The following is a 23035-nucleotide window of genomic DNA, read 5'->3' on the forward strand; positions in this document are numbered from 1 at the left end:
TATTTGCAAAGAAAAGGAGTTGGAATAAATTCACGCGCACAGAGTGGAATTCTGTTTGCGAGGTGTCAGCATGTGGGCCGCGGTTAACCACTCCGTCCGAGGCATCTTTGTGCGCAACGCTCGTCTGTTTGCCGCGTCCGTTCGTCCATTTGCATTAGCGTGAGACTTGGGTTTAACTTTTCTTTGTAGCACTCCTCCTTGAAGTCCACAGAAAGGCACGTCCGCGCACAAGCCCTTGACGTCTCTCCCTGTAGGCTAGGCTGCAGAGCGCTCGGGGCCATGTTGTTTTGTCTTCTGATGGACGGACAGAAAAAGAGAGAGAAGGGCGGGGGGGAGAGAAAAAAAAGACCAGTGGCCAGTGATTACGCCGGTTTGACACCACGGACAAAAAAAAAAAAAAAAAAAAAAGAAAAACGAAATCAGTGCAACAGAAAACGGTGTGTGGATGATATGAATAACAATGTATGCGGTGTGTCTCCGTGGACCCTGATAACCTGCCGATCAGAGCCCGGTGCCTGTGACAGGCTGGCCTTTGTGGCCACTTTATCCCGCCTGTACACTTGTAAGGTAGAGCCGGGATAATCGCACCTAATCTAATTAAGGCTAAAGAGGGCCATGACTGAGGCTGGCCGGGAGCAGACTGGGCACTCTCTTGCTCTCTCTCTCTCTCTCACACACACACACACACACACCGACAAATGCAGCTCAGCGGCAAAATCCTGTTTGCATCAGAAAAATAAGGTTGTCATATTGATTATGCAGATGAGGGACTAAGGGGAGCTAACTGCCTAACTGGACCAGCCGGTTACAGCTGACACAGGCCGAAGACAGGGACACGGAGCGAGAGGAAGAAAGGATTAGGACAGGTTTAACTCTGTTTTCTTTCTACCTCTTTGCATGTAGGTTCAGATCAGCATTGTCCCGGCTGCTGCTGCTGCTGCTGCTGCTGCTGCTGCTTTTCTCGTTTGGTGAAGTTGAGACTAGTAGAGGAGGAACGCTTCTCATATTCAGCTGGCGACTTTAAGTGAAAGAGGCTTACAGTGAGCAGGAAGTCCACGTCACCGTATAAAATGTATAAAGTCACATTAGGGTTAAAGAAGAGACGTAAATCATCGAGTCAAGTTTTTACAGGTCGATTTCAAGTTGGGAAACCCGCAGATATGCCTTCACGTGCTTTGTTTTGACGAAAGATAACGCGTTTAAAGAGGCTAGAATGAGCAAATAATTATTTAATTTCCCACATTAAACGGCGCCCAGTGATCAAAATTCCCTCATCTGCCGACAGTTGCCTGTGGATACATGGCTATTAATAACTTGTCTTCAGGTGTGTGTGCGCGCGTGTTGTTTCGTGAAGCCAGCCAGCCAGCCAGCAGCCAGATTGCTATTTCCCCCCCTCTGCCCCTATAGAAAGGCCCGGGTATTCTCTGGATGAGGGTGCGATGTACAATTGAAGGGCAGGATTGAAACTGATTACCTTGTTAACTCCTGGCACCCACTGGCAGCTTGAAATAGACCTGAGCACCAGGGCCTGATTTGCAAATGAATTACCTCTCGCCCGGCCCTCCCTTTCCCCTCCCCTCCGTTCCCCCGTCTTCCTCCCTCTCTTTTCGCTCTTTTTCTTCTTTTTTTTTTTTCTTTTTTTTCTTTTTTGTCCATTCTTTGCCAAGATCATCTTTTTATATTGTGCCATGACAGATGCTGTGCCGGGCTGCCATTGTTCCCCATCAGTTTTTCTGGGGCCGCGAGGAGAGCCAAAAGATTTCCACATGTGATTTTAACACAAGCGTCCCCCCACCCCTCGCCGTATAGCCCGGTGCTTTATTCTTTGTGTACCAGTACTGCAATCTACATAGTTTTGGAGCAGGCAGAAATGTTGGGGAGTGTCATTGTCTCAGTCTAAATAATGGAGAGGTATTTCTCTGATTAGGAGATGTTATAATTGGGAGGCATGAAAAGGGCCGCCGGCTATTGAAGAAAACCACGGGGAAATTGATTGCTGTCCGTGTCTCCCTTTTGCTTTTCCCTCTCTGTGTCTTTGTCCTGCTCTCCCTCTATGTAAAAAGAAAAAAAGAAAAAAGAGAGAAGTCAATTTTCTTTAAAACTTGGCCCCGGCGTTCAGGTTCCCCTCAGCACCGAGGTGGTGTGCAGAAGCAGAGAAGAGGGAGATACGGGCCGTCCACGGGGAGGCACGCTCCGACTGTGATGTTTTATGAGTGTTTAAATATGTGTGCGAAGTGTCAGTTCAGCTTTTACCGACTTGAAAGGAAGATGATACCTCAGCCGTGATCCGCTGATGCTTTATTTATTTCTTTATAGCAAAATGAATGAACGCCCCTCCGATACGCTGGCACATCTTATGATATTATTTTCTTTTGTGTTGTTGTGATTCACAAAAGATTCAATTCTGTGTGAAGTCAGGGTTAAGATGTGTTAGTATTTAATGCCCATTACTAGATTTTTTTCATTTTGATTCTGACCGAAATACAAATATAGAATATTTACTAGTGTTAAAAGTCCGTCCTGTGTGATACATCGACTATTGAATGATGACTCATTACATGTATATTAATCCCGGTCTGCTCTGTCCTAATGATAAATCCTAATTCCTAATTCTCATCTGCCAACATTTACTTGTCGGTGAACATATGATACACCAATACTCATAATATCTCTAGGTTTATTGGTTTAACTCTAGACAATAATAAGGGATTCCCAATCACAGTTAGTTACCAGCACATGTTCATTTAACTTATTTTTTTAATATAACACGTTTCTACAAGGCAGTGGTCATTAAGGCAAGTTTTTATTATTTATTCTTTGCTGCTTTTGCACAAAAGTTGAGTTTTCTTTGTAGGCAGTGATTACGCAGTAACATATTGTGCTTGTTTAAGGTCTTAAGAGGGGCTCCTCTGCTTGAGGCCGGACGAGTGGAGACAGAAAAAAGAATTAAAGCATATATGCAGAATTCTCTGTGAAAAAAACAAGATTCGAGGTGGTGCATGATGCATGGGAGAAATCAGGGTGTTACTTTTGCTGCTGGACGGTTCAGGGGGTTTATGGTGCGCTCTTTGAGTTACTGTAATAGGAATAAACAGAGTAGTTCCTTATGTGTTGCCTGCGCTCTCTTTCACTTGGATCTTGTCCAAGTTCAGGTGGCAGATACGCGCCATGTATGAGTGAACAGGTGTGTGTTATCTCAAAGAGCAGAAAGGCCCGTCATATATCAGCCGGTTTCCTTCTCATTCTTGCTTTCCTGACTTTTTTATTAACTGCACTTAACCCTCCCTCACAGAAACATAAAGTGCTGAATTTGTGAGCCCCGTTTTTAATGGACTGCCTTTCTCTACCATTTTGGGATTATGCTAAAGTAAAGCCCCCTCCTCTGGGAAGGCAGGGGGCGAAGGGAAGAGGGTGGGGCAGCTTGTGTACCCGCAAATATATTCCTGCACGTGTGCGTGCGTGTGTGTGCGCGCTCCGAACATAGAAAGCATAGAAGGAGAAGTCTGTGTTTTGTTCCCTCTTATGTGTTCTGCATGGAAGAGTGACAGCCCCTGACTTACCCCTGCATTATCCCTTCCTGTCAGAGTGTGTGTGTGTGTGTGTGTGTGTGTCACTTCAACCCTCCTCTTAGCTGTATAAAACCCTGAGAGGTAGCTCTGATAGCACACACAAGAATACAATTTCAATTTCAATTGGCAGCCCTGTTAAAAAAGGCCTATGGAGATGGCAATCAGGCCTGAGGGAAAGCCGCGCTCCCTGTATTATTGGGTGTGTGTGTGTGTGTGTGTGTGTGTGTGTGTGTGTGTGTGTGTGTGTGTGTGTGTGTGTGTGTGTGTGTGTGTGTGTGTGTTTCATTCCCGTTCTACGACTGCTCAATATCAAGCTTTTGCCGTCTATTAGTTAAACAGGCAGATGTCCCTGATGTGGACTGTGCATTAATGCATTGTGTGCGAGCGAGAGCGAGAGAGGATCTGCTTCCTCTGGTGGTGTCCCCTTCACATTGACTCTTTAATATATACGCCTGCCATTCCATCAGCAGTCAAACGACGTATGAATGCTCAATGACACGCTTGACAAGGCATGCAACTGTGGCAAATGGGACACACGCACACAAGCACACTTATGAATGATGTCTCTTTTATAGCGTTGGAGTCCTGTCTTCCCTCGCCGCTTCTCTTTTCCGCTCCTTTCCTCTCCGTCTCTGACTGATATCAGGTTGAGGGCTGAGAGACTCCAGAAACCCAGATGTTATGTTTTGCAGAAAAGTGCATTTTAAGAAGAAAAAAAAAAAACCCTAGTTGAACTCATGTTCTGTAAGTTCTTCCCCGGTTTAAAAGCTAGATTTGTTCCTTAGTAGATAATTCCTCAGTTTTTAAAATTTCGGTGGGATTTTAAGGAGGTTGAAATTAAACGGACGATATCTATTTTCACAATTACTAGCAGTGGCTCATCAACTGTATGCTTCTTTCGCAACTCGGATGTGATGATGGCTGAATGTCTTTCAGATTTTTAAATGCTGAGCAGAGAAATCAAGCAGTTAAAAAATCTTTATTAGACTTACTACGGTTTTCTAAGGTTGTTACAAGTACTTGATCGATACAGAAATGATATTGCTGTATGTTTTTTTTTTTTTTTAATAAAATAAATAGATTTATATCTGCATGTTTCTATTTCGTGGATCATGAAGATTTTTCCACTGACATTAAATCTCGTACCTGGAGAAATAGTCTCATTGCTGCAAAGACACAAACAGTTACTCTTGCTTTGTTTTCATTTTAGTTTTCCATTATGAACTTTTAAACCAGGCCACTATTTAACCATCCCCATACGTTTATTTATTTATTTTCTTACATCACAAGATGATCATTTTGACTGATGAGCAGGTCTGTTCCTTTTAGTGCTAGTAAATGGCAGTTAACTTGTCGCGGTCACAAGCAGGGGACACCTGGAGGTGTTGATATTACCACTGGAGTGTGATGGAGTAAGGTCCAATGTGACGTTGCAGACTTTGCCAGTAGGGTAAAGGGTTAAAGCCTGCACACTCAGGACGGCAGGTCTGAGAGGTAATGCATGGCTGATGAGTGCTGGGCTAATGGGCAGCTCTGTTAGCTGGAAATCAAATGACTGCCTCTGCATTTTAAGTCCCTCTGTCGCCTCCATTGACTGACTAAAGATATTCATCTCCGCCGTGTCAAGGGGTGGGGGGGAGACGAGGACGGGGAGGAGGGGGGGCTGTTCAAGTAAAGGGACGAAGAGAAAGAAAAAAGGGAGAGGGTGAGGGACAGAAGCGGAGGGCATCTTAGAAGAACCTGAAGACCTAATGCAATTATTAGAAGCTTGACCACAAATGACAACTCATCTGGCGCTGGCTCTATAATTAATTGTCTGCTAGCAGGAGTGCAGGGGCTTGGAAGGGTGAGGGGTGGGGAGGGTGGGGTGAGAGAAGAGAACGAAATGACAGGTAAAGACGGGGAAAGAGATGAGGTAAGACGAGGCAACAGCTTAAAGATCGTCATTAGAGTCCAAGAAAATACCGAAAAACAAAGGTGAAACAGAGCTGGTGTTGTGGATGATAGTGATGGAAACACTGCAAGGAGGAGACGAGGAGAAGGAAAAGTGACGGGAGGGCTGGAGTAAGGGAGCGTAAGAGCGTAGACAGTCTGATGGATCCAGGGACCATGTTAAATTGGTCCGTATTGACCTTGCCAGGGCTCAGTTTAACACTCACACTTGTTTGTCCAGTTTTACTTAATTGACTGCGGATAACTAATTACCATTTCCCGGACCAACAGTACATTACTCTCCCCCTGTCTCTTCCCCTCATTTGCCATTCTCTCTCAAGCTTTCTGTCTTCCCAGCTTGTGGCTGTTCGGAGAGCAAAAGAGGAATAGTCGTCATGAAGCCGCAACAGTGACGTCACGACTGACCGGCATGATTAGAGGTCAAAAGTTCGGTGCACATTTCAGTCTGTTCTATTTTTCGGTTAGACCCCTTTCTTATATGCAATACATCTCTTCACTCTTATTACTCAGACCCCTGTTTATAGCCAGAAAGTCCTACAGACGGTTTCGTTCAAGATGAGTGCTCAACCAAACCAGCTTTTGGTTGAGCACTTAAGGAATTCCCAATAAAAGTTGAAATTTTAGGACTTAGCCGGTTCATACTCCTTCGACAGCAGCTGCTCAGCTGATCAACGCAGTAGCCTACACCGTCGTAATGGTTGCTTACCGTTTGTTTCAAAAGGAGACATTAAGAACTGGGGAGCTCATAGATGTTGGACAGCAGCTACACAAACAAGAGCTGGTTGTGTTGTGTGTAAGTGAGGAGAAGAGGGTTGATTGGTCACTGATACGCTTTGACACTGGTAATAGCTGGTTGCCGCTTGATTCTCTAACCAAGGTCGACCCGGCTTGGTGGACGCTAATGGGCTTTCAGACTGCCAGCAGTCGTGAGTCTTACCTCCCGCTGTGAGAGCTTGGCCCCCCCACACACCTCTCTCTCATACGTCATCGCGTTGACAACCTGGAAAATGTCTGAGCGCCGCCATAATTGATTAAAAAATCAGAACGCAACAGGCAGGTAAATCAACATCATTGGGTAATTTAGTGAGACACGTTTGCAGGCGAGCCGAGCCGCTAAATTCCCGGGTCGCTTGTGGCACTGACCCGCAACGATCTGGGACATACAAATACAGACATTTGTTACCGAAATACAGTTGACGAATCGCGGTTGTTGCGGACAGCATGGTGCACACCAGGTTACGGGGTACGATACAGAGCTACTGTGTGGATCCAACGCACAACCATAAATCTGGCTTTAGTCCTTTTCAAGGAAGATATCACAATGATTTGTCAATGAGACACCATTGATACAGACACAGGCTCATTGTCATATTTACTATCACAGAATTTCCATATGGGCTATATAATAACCAATCATCTTAACACTCTTATAAACTACCATTATTGCAATAATACTCTAGTTTTTAAAGTGTATTTTTCCATAATAATACACAAATGAATCACAAATGCTTACAGTTCTAAATACATTATATTTGAATGTGTCATGAGTTCAGTTTCTCGATAAACAACTATAATGTGTCACATGACTCAGCGTCCCATGAATCACTGTCTGTCTGTCTGCTTCATCCTCGTCTTCCATGTCTGCACTTCATCTCCCCTTCCACACCCCACCATCCCTCCCCTCCCCTCCCCTGCTGTGTGCCGGGGATATAATGTGCTCCTGTGGTTGTAGTAAGCAGGGCCATGGTGTCTCTGAGGCCTTGTGCTACACCACCATTACTATCTGGCCTGCCTCCACTACAAATTGGATGAACAGGCACTGACACATTTTCAATATTATTACATTAAACCAAGTGGATTTTGATTGATAACCTAATATTGGCCTAATGCAAAACATCAATCATGGCAAGTATATTAATTATTTAATATTGTGGCGTAATTCAGAAATCGATGCTGCCTCTGCGTTGAAGGCACCGAGTACCGAGGGAGGGAGGGAGGGAAAGAGGGAGGAGAGAGATAAGGAGAAAAGGAAAGCTCAGTCCCCGAAGACCTCGGCAGATTATATGATGTTTTGAAAAGAGAGATGAGGATGTAAAATGGTGTGTGTGTGTGTGTGTCTGTGTGTGTGTGTCAGCTGTGCGTGTCTAATGGATAGAGCGATCCCTTCGGCCCCGGTGCGGACAGCGCCGGACAGCTCGTCCTCGATGAAGTCAGGAAAAACAGATGAAAGAGCGGGAGATTAAATGCAAGTGAAGAGTTTAATAAAGGTTGAATCGCGGAAAATGAAAGATTGGGGAAGGGAAGGAAAGAAAAAAAAAAAGATTCGGTTATAAGGAGGACCGAGACGGGGAGGAAGGAAAAAAAAAAAAGCAAATGAGTGGAGAAGGAGGGATCGAGCGCCGCGTCTCCCCTGTGTTAGATTGTTTCTCACTAATTGCGCTTCATTAGCGGATTACACACACTGTCACCACGGTAACAAATGTCTTGCTGTCTGGTTGCCGGGCGCCCGTCATGTATAATGAATGTGGCGGGGTGTTTGTCAGAATGTAATGTAATTACAGCTAGATGAAGTTTGCCTTAAGTGGTTGACTTGTCTGCATGGGGCTCGCTGACAGAGGGAGAGAATAAACACGCAAACATACTTTTATTCACGACTTTATCTCTTCTGTCCCGCTAGTTTTATTATTTTAACTTATGTTCGTCTTTCTGCGTTTGCTCGGTGCCAATGTTTAGAAAGGCCGAGGTTTGCGGTCATACTACAGGACATGGATGGATGGATGGAGGGATGGATGGATGGAGGGATGGAGGGATGGGTGGGATGGATTAGACTGTATGTAATTTTAGAGATGGTGTAGATTTACACTGTGATGCTGCTGGCTGCATTAGCAACTGAAGCCTGTCGATAAGCCTTCCTCCCTCTCAGCACACACACACACACACATATATATGCACACACACTGTAAAAACGCCCCAGCTTGGGTGGAGTTGTCAGTAATGGAGGCCAGAGTTGGACGAGGGATGCTGGGATCGGGGACGGGGGCTGTTTGTGTTCTCTTGATCTTTTGATTTCCACTGCTGCAAATTTGAAATGTGCCAAAATTGCATCTATTATTTACTGCCAATTTGCTCTTTTTAAAACAGACCGCTCCCCCCCTCCTCCTCCTCCTCCCCCTCCTCCTCCTCCACTTCCTCGCCTCGCCGCTCTGCCGTTGCCACCCTGATAATCGTACACACATTTTTTTTTTTTTTATTAATTCACAGATAATAAGCTCCCACTTCTTTCTTTGTAGTTGGAAATTATTATTATGACTGCCAGCAGCGTGGCGACAGTATTCGTTAACCTTTGTCTGGTGTAGATGCAAACCCATAAAAATGCACACAGCATTCCACTCTGATAGGTTAACAATTAGTATAATTGCTCATTGTGTGTGTGTGCGTGTGTTTTTTTTTTTTTTCCTTTTGATTAAATAACACCTTTTTGATATCACCAAAATCTGTTGGAGCTGATGCTTTCACGTCCTTTTTCATCTCCGCTGCTAATTCTGAAACGATGAGCTAATTAATCTGTCAACCAAAAATTGATCCGCTCAACTATTCTGGTGACCAAAAAATAACTTGTTTAGCTTTTTGTAAACACTTCTCACGGCTATTTGTTGACATGCTATAACAAATCGGCTAATCATAAAATATATGAATTGTTAATATAATTTATCTGTATTTGGAGCCTGATTCCAGTCGGGATGAATCACAGGTAATTGTCGAGAGGCTAAATCAGAAAAGCATACTTAATGGAGTTTATTCTGTGTTTTTTTAGATGTGTGTGTGTGAAAATCTTTTGTTAAATGACTTTTTGTGTCGGCACTTTATTTAAAGTGGGGGGGAAATGTGTTTTTGTGTTGCAGGGACGCCGCGAACATCAAAGCCAGATTAGAACATCTGGTAAGTTTTTTATTTGACACACGTACACACAAACACACACACACGCACACACTTGCGCACTTTGATATCTGCATTCTTAATGAAACCTCCGCAATTGGAGCTGAATACCTGCAGCTAACAGGCAGGGAGCGAGAGACAGAGAAAACATGGGTGGAGGGAGGAAAGCGTCTCCCCCAGGGCTCGGCCCCGCTTTTACATTAGCATTTCATTTATCCCCAATTCGGCCCAAACACGACTGGTAGCTGTGGGTATTTCTGGGGTTTCTAGTTGTGTGCGTACCTGTTTGTCGCGCATGCTGCTATGAAAGGAAAAGGATTTTTATTTATTTTTTTTTTTTTTTAAACCCACAAACAGACTTCTTCTGACAGCACGGGGGCCTTTTCTCCAGACTTCTCCCATCCGCGAATGGAGGACCTGGCTAGAAACGCTCTCTCCCGGGACGGCCCTGAAAATTTAATGACCAGCGTTTCCGGGGTTCCTCTTGCTGCTCGCTTTAATACGGGGTCAGAGTGCCGCGCGACAAAGTGAAAAGGTTTTCTCTCCTCTTTTTGGGTGGGAAGAAACCGAGGTTTGATGTGCCCCGTATTCCAGGGGATGAATTATAGACAGGGGTCAGCGAGGGTCCCGGATCTCTGTGGATGTCGCGTGCCCTCCCTCCCTCGCCTCCCTGCATACTAAACCGCGGCTCCCGGCACCCTACGCAAATGACCCCCCGCCCCGTCACGCCTTCCGCAAATGACCCTGAATATGCCACGCAAATGACTGACCCCGAGACTCAAGCAGTTCTCATTAACTTCGCCCGAGTCGACGTCAGATTTCGCGTTTCGGAACCGCCCTGTTTGTTGACTCTAGATTGCTATGATCACGTTTTACACATATCGTATAACGCGGCCATTAATTATTTATCTAATGCATTGTTTCTTGCTTTGAAAGCGGTGGCCCGCTACTTTTTTAGCGCAGGTGTCTCGCTCGGAGTTCGGCCTAAGTGGCGAGCGTTAAATATAGCCAGCAGGATGGCGACGGCCCGGGTTCGCCTCTCGGAGATGCGTATGGGCGGGTTTACAGGTGTGATTGATGTCGTGCTTCCATAAAAGGTGGTGTGAATTATTCAAGAGTTGGATCAGATGCGTAAAGAGCATTAATCAATATGCGTATGGGCAGTTATATCTTGGCAAACAATGTGAGAGCTCTCTCGTTGAGATGAGTGCGTCGTTAAAAAAAAAAAAAAAAAGCATGCACGGGAATGTGAACTCATTTAAATAAGATAGAACCGAGCCGGTATACAGAGCAGATAAATACATCTGCAAGTGCTTGATTGTGAGTGCTGTGAGTTTTTTTTTTTTTTTTTCCATGTTTTGATACTGCTTAGGACTTATTCAAGGTGACTTTGGTGTTTGCATACCATCATTTTTATATTAATTCCGTTAATTTGTATAGAAAAGGTGGAAATAAACATAGAGCAGACACGCTCATACACTCACTGGGACCGATATGGCACATGTGATTCTGTTTGCGTGTGTGTTTTTTTGGCGTCTACACACGCCGTCAGCGTCTCGTTTTCTAGCGATTCCTAGTTTGTGTCTTTATTCTCATCAGGACTGATCAGGAGTTAAACATTTACACAGAGAGACAGACACACAAACACACATCGGTATGTTTAGCAGCAGGTTTATTTTTTATTTTATTTCCCCCCCCTTTGGTATATGTACGTCTCGGGGAATTTGAATACCTGAATCCCCGAGTGTTTGAATTTATGGGTGTGTTTATGCTTATGGGGAGATTGCACCCCAGTAGTCAGCCGCCTGGGGAGCGCAAGACTCTGATTACGATTCGGGACAGAGAACTGTAAATAATGGAGCTCATCTCCCTCTGAGGTAGGAGTTGCAGGGTTGTTGGAAATGTTGTCTCTCTCGATGCCTCGCGCGTATATCCCCTCTAGATTTCTGAACTGTTTTTTTTTTTTTTTTTTTTACGGCTCTGTCTTGATCTACTTCTCCCAACATTACTGCATCAACCGTATTGACACTCATCTCCGTGTCAGCTGCTGAAGGCGTGCAGCAACCTTGAAACCGCTCTCTGTCAACATTTTTACTAACAATTGCTCTCCAGTGTTACTTCGAATCAGCTTTAGTGGCATGTCGTTTCGCGTTGTTTACTCGCAACGAGAATCGCGTCTCCAGAGTTTTTTTACGCCGTGGCAACCGAGCTTCTGGTCCCATTACTCTGCTGCTTGATTTTTCGTGATGAATACTAACGCTACCTTCTTCTGTTAAGTTAACTGCATGAGTGAATGACTGGTGAAGTAATTAGGTGGGCAATTAAGATCTGTGCGGTCTGAGGTTTGTTTTATTGTCCGTGTTTGGTTCGGTTTGTTTTCGTATTTCAGCAGATTGACTGAACGCGATCTGTAGAAACGCAGAGAGAAAGACACAAGTTAATTGCTCCCAGTGCTCTGCGTTAGTTTCTGCTTTTGCGTGCGCGCACACACAACACAACACAACACACACACACTCACAAGCACCTAAGTTGGATTTTGACGATTGGTGAAGAGGTGGCCTACAGCTGCTAATCAGTCCAGATGCACAGCCTGTTTTTTTTTTTTTTTTTTTTTTAAAGAGCGAAACAGAAGAAAGCCAGCAGCTCAATCAATACGCGAGGAATCAGCCTCATCAGGATTACTGGCTCAATCAGCAGCTGTACCCATCATTCTACCGCACACGCTGCCCGAGGAAGGATGGGAAAAGAGGACGGGGGGAGGGAGAGGAAAAGGTTAAATAAAAAGTGATGGTGGAGGCTGGTTTACAGGTCAGTCCGGGGTTGCAGGTTGAGCTGAGGTCACAAGTTACCAAACCAAAAATCTGGTGCCGTCATTGTGATATCTGCATTGATGCGACACAGTAGGGCTTTCCTTTTAAAGCAATGAAGGCGGCATTTAAAGTTTGCCAATTAAAAATGTATGATTTCAGTTTTATTGACAAACCGTATTCTAAATTTAATTCCCAGTACATTTGTCACATCTGACGTCGTCCCACGATTAATGCTGTAAGAAGTAGGTTGCACATCTGCCAATAACATTTTTTTGTTAATAATAATAATAATAATATTAATAATTATTATTTTCACACCTGCGAATGTCATTGGATGATAAAAATGAACTCATCCTGAGATACGTTGCGTGGAAGCAGAGTGCGTTAATTCTTCTCCATGTTGCTCCACGTTGTTTAAAATGACAGTGATTCAGGACGAGACTCTGACAGCTGATCCCTCAACATACATGCCGATAGTTTTGCATTGAGTTTTTAAAGAAGTTCGCGAAAAACATGAAAATGAAAAACAACAAGAACATCGTGGTGCGTTTAGGGACATTGGTTCTTCTAAGTCAGGACTTCACTCTCTTCACCCTCTTCCTCTCTGGGAGCCGCTTTTCACTCTCACTAGTTTTATGTAAAAATAAAAAATAAATATATATATATGTGCAGCTTTAAGTATTTATTCATGCAAAGATACTCTACATCTGAAGGAGGCAAGTTTGCTTTGCGTCACCAGACTGTTTTGTCCGCATGACTCACTTCAGTGATGGCTGACGTCCGAGCGTCCCTCGGCGAGTTGAAGAGTTTAATGAGGCAAATAGCCTGCTTGGCCTACTTGACAGACAGGGACCAACAGCTGTAGAGTTGACAACACACCCCGGCCGTCTAAACCAAGTATGACAGTGGCGGGCAGAGTCTTGAGGAGAGTTTGCAGAATGCACGGATAAATAAGAGTTACTTTTCTCCCTTCCACCGCTCTGCCTGTGATGTCAAACTTTGATTGTCTCATCAAACATTTGTCGCTCCCTGTATCACTTCTTCCTCCTCTCCTTTCTTTGTCTCTGATTATCCTTCTTCCTCTCCAGCGCGATTGTGTAGGATAAAGAGTTGAAAACGGCTCAAATGGAGAGATTCTGGATAGATAAAGGAGGGTGAGGGAGGAGGGAGGGGGGGAGGGGGGTGTGGATAATCTGCAAACAGATTTCCATGCTTATTACACTAATGATTTCATGATATTTGATGTGGCGGCGGGGGTTGGGAGGATGTGGAGGCAAGAAGAGCGGGGAGGGGGTCTCTCTCTCTCTCTCATCTCAACGCCACGGCTAAATGATGGAGTAATTTGAGTGACCTCTGACTTGGGGCAGCCCCAGACATAATTGCATGTCATTCTAGCATGGAAGAAGAAGAGGGGGGGTGGTAGGCAGAGGGGAAGGAGAGGGGGGGTGGGGGGGGGGCTCCAAGAAATACAAAATATCCCTCCGTCTCAACCCTCCTTCCTCCCGTATCTCTTCTCGTTTCCGTGCGTTTCCTTTTTCCCCGTCACTGTCTCCCCGTCTCGTCGGCGATCGCTCCCCCCCCCCAAAAAAAACAACAACAACCAAAAAAAAAAAACACCCCCAAACAAAAGAAAGATTGCATTAATTTTCAAATGATGATATTACATTAAGCGCGGGGGTCTCATATATCAAAACGTGAGAACTACTCCCTTACTGTATGTGCTTCATCTTAATGGTATCGCTGGATGTCAAGGGCATGGAGGAAATTAAATCGGAAAGTGCAGATAGACCAAAGAAGATATTATCTCTGGATGATTGCAGTTTTGATAGGTATTCCAGTGAATTTCATTTTCTCCGGATGGGAAGAAGATGAGTTAGCCTGCACATTTGCTCATTTTTCTTCTACATGATTTATGCGAGTTGAGTATAAAACTCTCTCCTTCTCCCCCACCACCACCTCCTCCTCCTCCCCCCCTTTATCAGGAGCACATACATGCATGCGCACATCCCGCAAAAAAAAAAAAAAAAGAAAAAAAAAACACGCACGGGGTAGTAAATTACTGTCCTTTGAGTTGTGTCTTGTCCCGGGCAGTTTATGCGAGTTCATAGGTTCCGTGTGGTCGCACGTCTGGAGTGTTGTGTATTTGTATGCACGCGCGCCCGAGATAGCGCCGGAGCCATCAGCGGGAATGATTCCGGGGAGACGGCGGCGGGGTTGGGGCGAGGAGGAAGGAGGGAGGGAGGGGAGGAGAGGGGAGGTGGGGGGCGGAGTGTCATTACTCAGACTTGTTTACATTCTAAATACGTAATGAAATCTTGTTGGTAATAATGACGGGAATAAAAGTTTAGGAAATTGTAAAAGTGGTGAAGTTTGAGAAATGAGCCCCGGCCTGTGAAATAGCATTTGGGGGCAGGAAACGACATTATTATGCAGTGCTCCTGCCTGCCTGAGACATGAAGATGAACTGCTGGCGGGTCATAAAATGCTGTTAGCCCTAGCCTGAAGTATGGCACATTGTAAAAGAGCCCTGATCCCATATTGCCATTATATATAAAAGTATAGCCATACACAACATTATTTTTCATATAAGATGAGCTCGGATGCTGTGGCTCGGGCCCCCCAAATATATACACTGATAGGCCGACTTTTTTCCTCCTTATAAAAAATATAAATAAACATATTGCCATGGAACCCATCTCTGCCCTGATCTTATAGACCTCGATATTAAAAACGGAAATATTGCATTTTCTAGGGGCTCTGTTTTCCCCTGTCCTCTTTTGGGTATGGGATATATCTGTTTGTTTGGGAGGGGCGGGCGGGGGGGGCAGGGGAAGAAAGAAGAGGAGATGCAGAAGAAGCCTGAGCGGAATTCAACAAATGAAAGAAAATGGAAACAGATGAAGACTTTAAAAATATAATGAGATGAATATTGAGCGTATCAGCTGCGGCATAAAGAGAGTTCGTTGAGGTGGGCGCCGTGTGTTTGTGTGTATTTCCAAACGGTTTATTGACAGAAAATAATGGTTAGAGTGCCGCAGTTGAGATTAATGTCACGGCGGATGGACAGATGATGCCCATTTTTTACTCCTCGAGATGGTTTCTTAGAAGATATTCGAAGGTTAAGGTGAGTTTACTCAAACCCACATTTCACTAATGTGTTCATTTATAATCCTGACTTTTTTAGTGGGATATGAGAAGCAAAGGAGCGAATCTGAGAGTCTCTCCGAAGCCGGGATGTCTCTGTTTTATTCTCTGGTTTTGAGTATTCAGGCATAGCTCTCAGTCTTAGGAAGCCGTTTGTTTTGTAAGTTTACTTGACAAAGAGGATATAAACACAAATAAAACCTAAGATAAGGTGTCAGATTGTTTTGTGCTAAGCCTTAGGCCTAGAATCGACGTCGCTATCTGTCCAGGTTCGGCCCAGATTATGTAGTTAGTCTAGGTGTTATCATCTTGCGAGCTGCTCGCTCACCATCCGGGCTGTCACGATTAATATCAGATATGTTTTATATTTAGGATTTAAAATCTGGATGACGGGGACAGCACCGCGGTGTAGTGTTGTGCGCTGATGCCTCACAGTAAGAAGGTTCTGGTGATTCTAAATTGGCCTGTTCGTGGTGTACCCCACCTCTCACCCAGCCCAAGACAGCTGGGATAGGCTCCAACCCAACCACTAGGCTAACATCAACTAGCATGCTACTGCTAACGGTTATAATCTCACCTCCAGCTCGGACTGAAGAATAGTTAACTGAGTCTCCTAAACATTTTCCTATCTACACTCATTAACAGGGTATCAGCGGGGTCTTGACAGGAATTAAAGTTGATAATTCAATTTTGAGGAAATAAGACCCATAAAAAGTATTTAAAAAGTTTTATCATGACTTTAGGGGGTCTTAAAATTTAGGTAGATTTTGAGTCCAAAAACACTGAAAAACTGAGAATTTATTGGTTTATTTAAAAAATAAAGATGAACTAGTAATATAAAAACTGGACTACTATTGGTGCTATCGTTAATTGTCTCTGAAAGCACCAGAACTTCCGAAATTCAGATGCACAAACGACGTTTTGAAAGACCGGAGAGGTCATAGTACAAACGCACCTTACGTCGTTGCAGTAGCCACAAGGCCACTGTTAGCCGCCGCGAGCTGCAGCTCTCCATTTCTAGTTCCTGTTCCAGTAGCGTTGCACCACCACAGCTACAGCTAAGACCTCGGCTACTAGGACAGACACCTGCGCAGCCTGTTTGAATTCTGTTGTATGATAGTGGTCTATAGTCTTTATCGTAAGCTAAAGCTGTGGAGTTAAAGGTGTCACTTATGTAAATGGTTACAATTCTAAGTAGCGGTGGGGTATTTAAAAATAGTGAGAAAGTCTTGAAAAAGTTTTAAAAAGGTATTGAAATTAACTTCAAAATCCCTGTATATACCCTGATTAAACCTCTCTAAGTTTTCCTTCTTCTGTTGGTTGGGTTGTCTGTTTGCAGACCACCTTGCAGGTATATTACTGCTACCTACCAGACTAGTGCGGCTCAGTGGGTTTATAGCAAGTATTTGTACTGCATCCTTCTCTTTTGTTTACATTCGCTTCCCCATGAGGTCACACGTGGTGGTGGATTCAGTGTTCTCTGATCTGGCACGGTAATCTAAATAACATCCTGTGGTGAGTGTTGCGCTTTTATTGTTTTCAAGTCCTGAAGAATATTTCTGTAAGTGTGTGATGTGGCCTGATTCCCTGTATTTTCAGCTTTAAACCTACAGGATTTTAAAAGATTCCCATTTGGTCTGTCTCAGCACCAAGAAAATAAAGACACACACTGATCAAGCCAAACATTATGACCACCGTCCTAATAGTTTGTGGATCTAGTGAATTTGGAGGCCAGGTCAACAGGGAGTTGGACTTTTGTAGTTGTTTCTAAACTGTTTTGTGTGTGTGCCTGTGTGAGGCAGCATCCCGCTGGGTGTCATTGCTGTGGGGTGGGGGTGCCTGGTCTGGTCTAAGTGTGTGGTAAATGTCTAAGTAACATCGTCAAGAATGCCAGGTCCAAACGTTTCCCAGCAGAAAAATTGAATTGTCACAAGACGATCGATGTGATTTACAACCCCTGTCAGTGGTCATGATGTTGTGGCTGACTGGTGTATAAGAGCCTGACGACTAATAATCAGCCGAGCTGTGAGGCTAGGCATGTGAAACTATGTTGCTTAATGAATAAAATGACTTAAAAACTGCTCAGGAGTGAACAATTACATTTTGTCATATAGTTTTTCAGAGACCTACATGTTCTCATTTTGAACTGTAATTTTGATATAGAATAGATTTTCTTCCCCTCTCCGTTTTAAAACTTTTCTCACACTGTGGCATATTCCACAGAGATGAGTTGTGCCGCCTGCTGCTCCTTGGAGCTGCCAGGAAGATGATGTCTTATTGTGTCTGCCGATTCAAGAGCTCAACTAATCATCAGGAAGACCAGCAGTGCTTCACTCCTCACCCCTCTCCCCCCTTGCTCCCTTCCTCACTTTCACAGTTTTTGTTCATTTCTCGTCACAGCCGGGAGACTGACACGGCCTCTGATTGACAGGGTGATTACATAAAAACAAAGAGGAGGACAGATTATGTCAGGACAGGATGACTGTTGCACTTTTAAAGTCTTTGTAGAATTATGAAGATTTATTTCCTGCTGTTTGCTCCAGTTTAGCTCCTTTTGTTGTGGTCTGATAGAGGAAATAAATCACTTACTGAGATCATAGTCCTGTCACCCGACCTATCTGACCTTTACTTGTGTGCAAGCTCTATCACACTTTGTTTTGTCTGGTCGGCCAAATGCACTAACAATAACAATGATAATAATAATCGCAGTCTCTCAGATCAGAACGTGACTAAAAATAGATTAAATTTCCTGCACGCGGTGCCTCATTACTAAGGGTGGCATTGTTTTTACCAAGTGCGGTGTGGGTAATTTATTTTTCTAATGGGACATGTTTATTTTTGACTAATGGGACCGGCATTGGGCACTTTGCTCGGCTAAGAGTGTGTCTGTCGTCACTGTAGCGAGGTAAGAGAACAAGCGGGAGGCCTACTGTGAGCTTACTGGACTTCCTGTCACATTCAAGGCTCGAGTCAGGAGGGTGTGGGTGTCCAAGAGTAGTCCAATAACAGTAGATTGTTTTAGCTTTGAACAGGAGGATGTTTTTTCTTTTGGTTTTTGTTTAAATGGGGTTTCCTGTACTCCTCGAGAAAGAGTAAGAATTTGCAGTCTCTTCATCGTTGATGACAATTACTGCTCCATAAAGTTTCACAGTTAAACACTCAACACTCAGATGTGATTAGAATTCACAAAGTTTTAGTGCTCTGTTATAAACTAAAAAGAACAAGCCAGCACCTTTCCCACATTCAGTGCGTTTACATGCAGAGCTTAATCGAGCTATGCTCAAAATTCGACTTTTTCACTACAGTCCTTTTCCAGTTTACATGCAGTGCAAGAAAATCGAATAACTGTTCTCCTCCTCCACACTAGGTGGCGATACGTGTCTTTTCAGCGGGTTAATAGTAAGTAAATACGGCCCGATTTCCGGCTGGCCTGTTACGTGATATAATAAACAAGAGTTGTTCATGCGGCAGATCGGAATTTGAAACAACAACCAGACGGATAATTGTACATTTTTTAATCTTGTACGTAATGTCACTTCTGGTGCAGGTAAGATCCGCGCTATCCCTCAGACGGCTCCGTTTCTCTTTTTTTTTTCTTCTGTGATCGGCTTTGCGAACGTTTTTGTTCCGGGGTCACACGCCAGCGCAGCGGTGGAGGAGCATGCGCACATGCATTGTCCGATTGAAAACTCTGATTCAATTACATGATCTGGGTGTCTCAATTGGACAATGACAAGTCCGATTTTAATCGGAGTAACGTGCTTACTTGCACTTAAGTTCTCCTGTTATAGTCTGATTAAGGCAATAATTCGGGTATCTCATGTGCATGTAAACGCACTGAGTGACATAAATGGTAATACCATTTGGAAATTCTACTGTTGGAAAGTTGAAAAAGTGTCAGTGATCAAAGTCATTGTTCAGTGTATTGTAGAGTTTCCAGTCCGACTCCAGCCCAGCGTGACTAAGATTATGAAACGCTCTGTAACATAACACTATTAACCAATGAAAGTCTCTATAATTCTACATCATTTGACAGCGGCATCTGATCCTGTCTTTTGTCCTCCACATCCTGTGTTCTTCATCATGTTTTTTTTTTGATAGATGACTTTGTAATTTTTTAAAAACATTTAAAAACACAGATGAGGCATAACATTAGACCACCTTCCTAATATAACGTGGGTCTCCCAAAACAGTTGTGACTCATCAAAGAATGGACATGGGTCTTTCTGAGGGAGTCCTGTGGTGTCCGGTAACAGGATGTTGTTAGTGGGGGGACTTTGGGTCCTGTGGGTCGAGGGGAGGGGCCTCTATGGATCATCCCACATTTGGAGGCCAGACCTTGACGTTTTTTTTGTTTGTTTGTTTGTTTTTTTAAATCACTAGATAGTTGTTTACTTCTCCTGTCAGTGGTTATAATGTTGTGGCTGATCATTGTGTAATACAAGAGAACAAATGTCAACAGTGCCTCCGTCGTTTTGTCGACATTTCCAGAGCTCTAAACGAAACAAAAGCAACTTTTCTGTATCTGTCTTATCTTTTGTCCCATTGTGTCGTTTCCCCTTTTCCTCTCAGTGTGATCGTCTAAATCCTCTGTAAGGAACACACCGCTCACACTTACCACCCTACACTCACACACACACACACAGACACAATCACACAATCCTTCTCCTGGTGTCTCATGTTTGTTTGTGTACGTCAGAAAGGCACGGTTCTAATTGAGGGGCAAAGCCACTTCAGATGCAGCGGGTTGCCTCTCTCCCAGTGGGGGGAACACAGATCTGCCTCTTGGGAGCACAATTAGCGCCTTTTTTTTATTGTTTACTAATGAATTACACACAGAGGGAGCGGGCGCTCACGCGTGAATTAGAACAAAAAATAGAGAGTTTGTGTGTGTGTGTGTACTCGTTGTGTATCCGTTATCATTGTGTTTGTCTATTTGTGAGATGATTTCTTTTACATTACTTGTGTTGATAAGTTGGCATTAATTAGCCGGTTACCCTGTCAGCTCCCGTTAAAGCTGTACTCAGGTTTTTTTTCCTCTCTATCTCTCTCACTGCATTTATGTTTAGGGAACTTCAACACAGCATCACACTGGGCCCAAAACAGCTTTCATGCTCTGTGCTCAAACGTCCAAACATGTTGCGTCCCTGTGGCCACAGTCTAATCACTGATGTTGGAAGTCGTCGCTTTAGGAGTTTGAACCCTGCCAGACAGTGTTCAGTAGCAGCAGCAGCAGCAGCAGCAGCAGTGTGATTATTTTGTTACTCCTTGAGGAATTGGCAAGATTGCGTTTGTGTTTTTTTAGCATTTAGGATGCTTGGACTTACACATGCCTTAAGGCTAATGTAAACAAATGCTAATGTAATTACGGAGTGGGCGTTGTAATAAACTGTAACTAAGACGATCAGGACGGTGAAGCAGCGCGCTTTAAGTGACGTCTTCGTAATTGCTCGGCTTTAATCTGGGTTTGAATCTGGACGGATGCTGTTATTTTGCGGCGTGTTACCCTCTTCTTTTCCTTTCAACGCTCGTGTCTGTGCACGCGTGTGTGTGGATGGAGGCCTCGGGGGCTCTTCCTTTTCTTTGGCGCGATTGGTAATTTTGGCTGTCGAGCGGTACCAGCCCTTGTGATTGTGATCCGGCGTGTCACCTGCTAACGGGGATACGCACACGCACACACACACATACATGTTACTTAAAGTGCGCCTCAGTCTGTGTCTGTGTCTGTGCCTTGATGTGCGTTCCATCTAGGATACAGCACCCTGACATCACTACATTAAAGGGGGTCATTATATTTCCCCGACTGCCACCGAAAAGTGACATTTTTACAAAGTGACAAGTTTACAGTTTGATAAATCAGATTTTTTTTTTTTTTTTTTTTTTGCCGTGCCTCGGGTGGGGAGTCAGGAGATGGAGGAAGAGCCGGGTTGTCTGTGGAGGAGGAGGAGGAGGAGGAGGAGGAGGAGGAGGCGGAGGGAGGAAGCGCTGCCTGTCAGCGACGCCCCGGCCCTGTCGTCTAAATGATGCTCCCAGGCAGCGGATTCAGATCCCATCCCCATTAGCATTTAATTTCTCTCTAATCCTACACACAACCTCCGCCGCTGCATGGTAACGAGGGCCGCTTTGCCGCGGCGGCGCCAAAAAAACCTCCGAGAGCAATCTGCAGCGCGCTCGCCTTTTATAGCTCGGTGCCCCGTCGTAGCCATCATTCTTCCTTGACAATTAAGACCGTGAAATCTAATAGCAATGATATTGGAATTACAGCAGGGCCCTTTTGAGGGCATGTCAAGAAAAAAAAAAAAAAAGGGCTGCGCCTCCCAATACAGCTGTCAGAGCGCAGGGCCCTCCCCTGTTCATGCCCGCTAAATGTTTCTGATGCGCACACATGCACACACGCTCACGCACACACAATGGCAAGGGGAATATGTTGAGTCTTTGGCTGTGATCTTTGGAAAATGTGCTCTCTGTGCCCTCTCATCCAACTCTCCGAAGACTTGTTACAGCAGCTTTTGTTTTCTCTCTTCCCCTCTCACTTCTCTCCCTCCCGTTCTTTGTCTCTAAATTTCTCTTCATCTCTCCCTCATTGATTGTCCCTGGTGTGTCGGAGATGTTGCGTTTAGTTTTTTTTTTTTTTGTTTTTTTGTTTTTTTTTTGATTTCGCTAGCAGGGATTTTTACAGACGATGAAACTAGCAGCTCGGTGAAGTTGTCCCTTGGTGCTCTATGAGGACAGTTTACGGGAACATTTCACTCCAGTGGCTGCAGTTAAAGATTATCTTGGGTAAAATATATTGTAGCTTAAGGGCCACGCCGCGTTACAGCTAGATTGCACGGATGAAGTTGCGGCTGTCACCGGAAAATCGTGCTTTGTGATGTCTCAAGCAGCGACAAGGACTGAGAAAACGGGAACAAGTCGGAAAGCGTTTGTGTCAACAAGTGTTTGTCATCCTTAACGGGCAACAACCAACACACAAACACCATTGATCTCTGTCCTAGAAACTAACTCCAATCAACATGTCAGCTTATTACTGTCTTCTCCTTCTCTTTCACTCTTCCACAGACTCCCGCAGAGCAAGCTAAAGTTCGAATGCAGTTGGTCCTGCAGGCTGCAGGTAAGTGAATTAAACACCTGTTTTATCTTCTTTTTTTTTCCTAGTTCTGATCATTGTAGCCATGAATTGATTTAGGGTTGCTAATTTAAAGGTGTGGCAATTTTCACACCAAACATGATCTACAGTGTCATTGTTTTTTTCCCCTTTTGTCAAAACAAACCCCCAAATGACCAAACAATAAAGATTTAAAATAGGTTTTTCTTTTACCTTTTCACTTGTGCAGGCAACTCTGGCTAAACACTTGTGGTTTTGTAGCACATACCGGTGATAGAAGGTTTTGTGTGGATGAACCCCAGCTTTTCCGCTCTAACGCCTCAGTCTTGTGCATCATCTCGTAACTGTACAACGTTTCTCGTGCTCGTCTGCATCCGTCTGTTTGAGCTCTCTATGAAGTACTGGAGAAGCTTGTGTCTTTGTTCTGTCCCACTTGGCCAAGTCACTTATTTTCTAGGCAGATATGGGTCCTTTCTCTCATTTTCGACCATAGGAGAAGCATCTACTAAGTCTAGGTT

At 44.3% G+C, this 23035-nt stretch overlaps 1 protein-coding gene across 3 annotated transcripts in view; it reads left to right on the forward strand.

Annotated features, from left to right (window-relative positions):
* The window catches only part of rsrc1 (arginine/serine-rich coiled-coil 1), a 113229-nt gene that overhangs the window by 32788 nt on the left and 57406 nt on the right, over positions 1 to 23035 (forward strand). For all 3 annotated transcript variants that reach the window (XM_047594250.1, XM_047594252.1, XM_047594251.1), the window contains exons 5-6: positions 9425 to 9461; positions 22472 to 22523. In XM_047594250.1, the coding sequence (XP_047450206.1) occupies positions 9425 to 9461; positions 22472 to 22523 (89 nt within the window). The remainder of the gene's footprint in view (positions 1 to 9424; positions 9462 to 22471; positions 22524 to 23035) is intronic.

Source organism: Mugil cephalus, chromosome 9 (assembly GCF_022458985.1).
Source record: "Mugil cephalus isolate CIBA_MC_2020 chromosome 9, CIBA_Mcephalus_1.1, whole genome shotgun sequence".
NCBI lineage: Eukaryota > Metazoa > Chordata > Actinopteri > Mugiliformes > Mugilidae > Mugil > Mugil cephalus.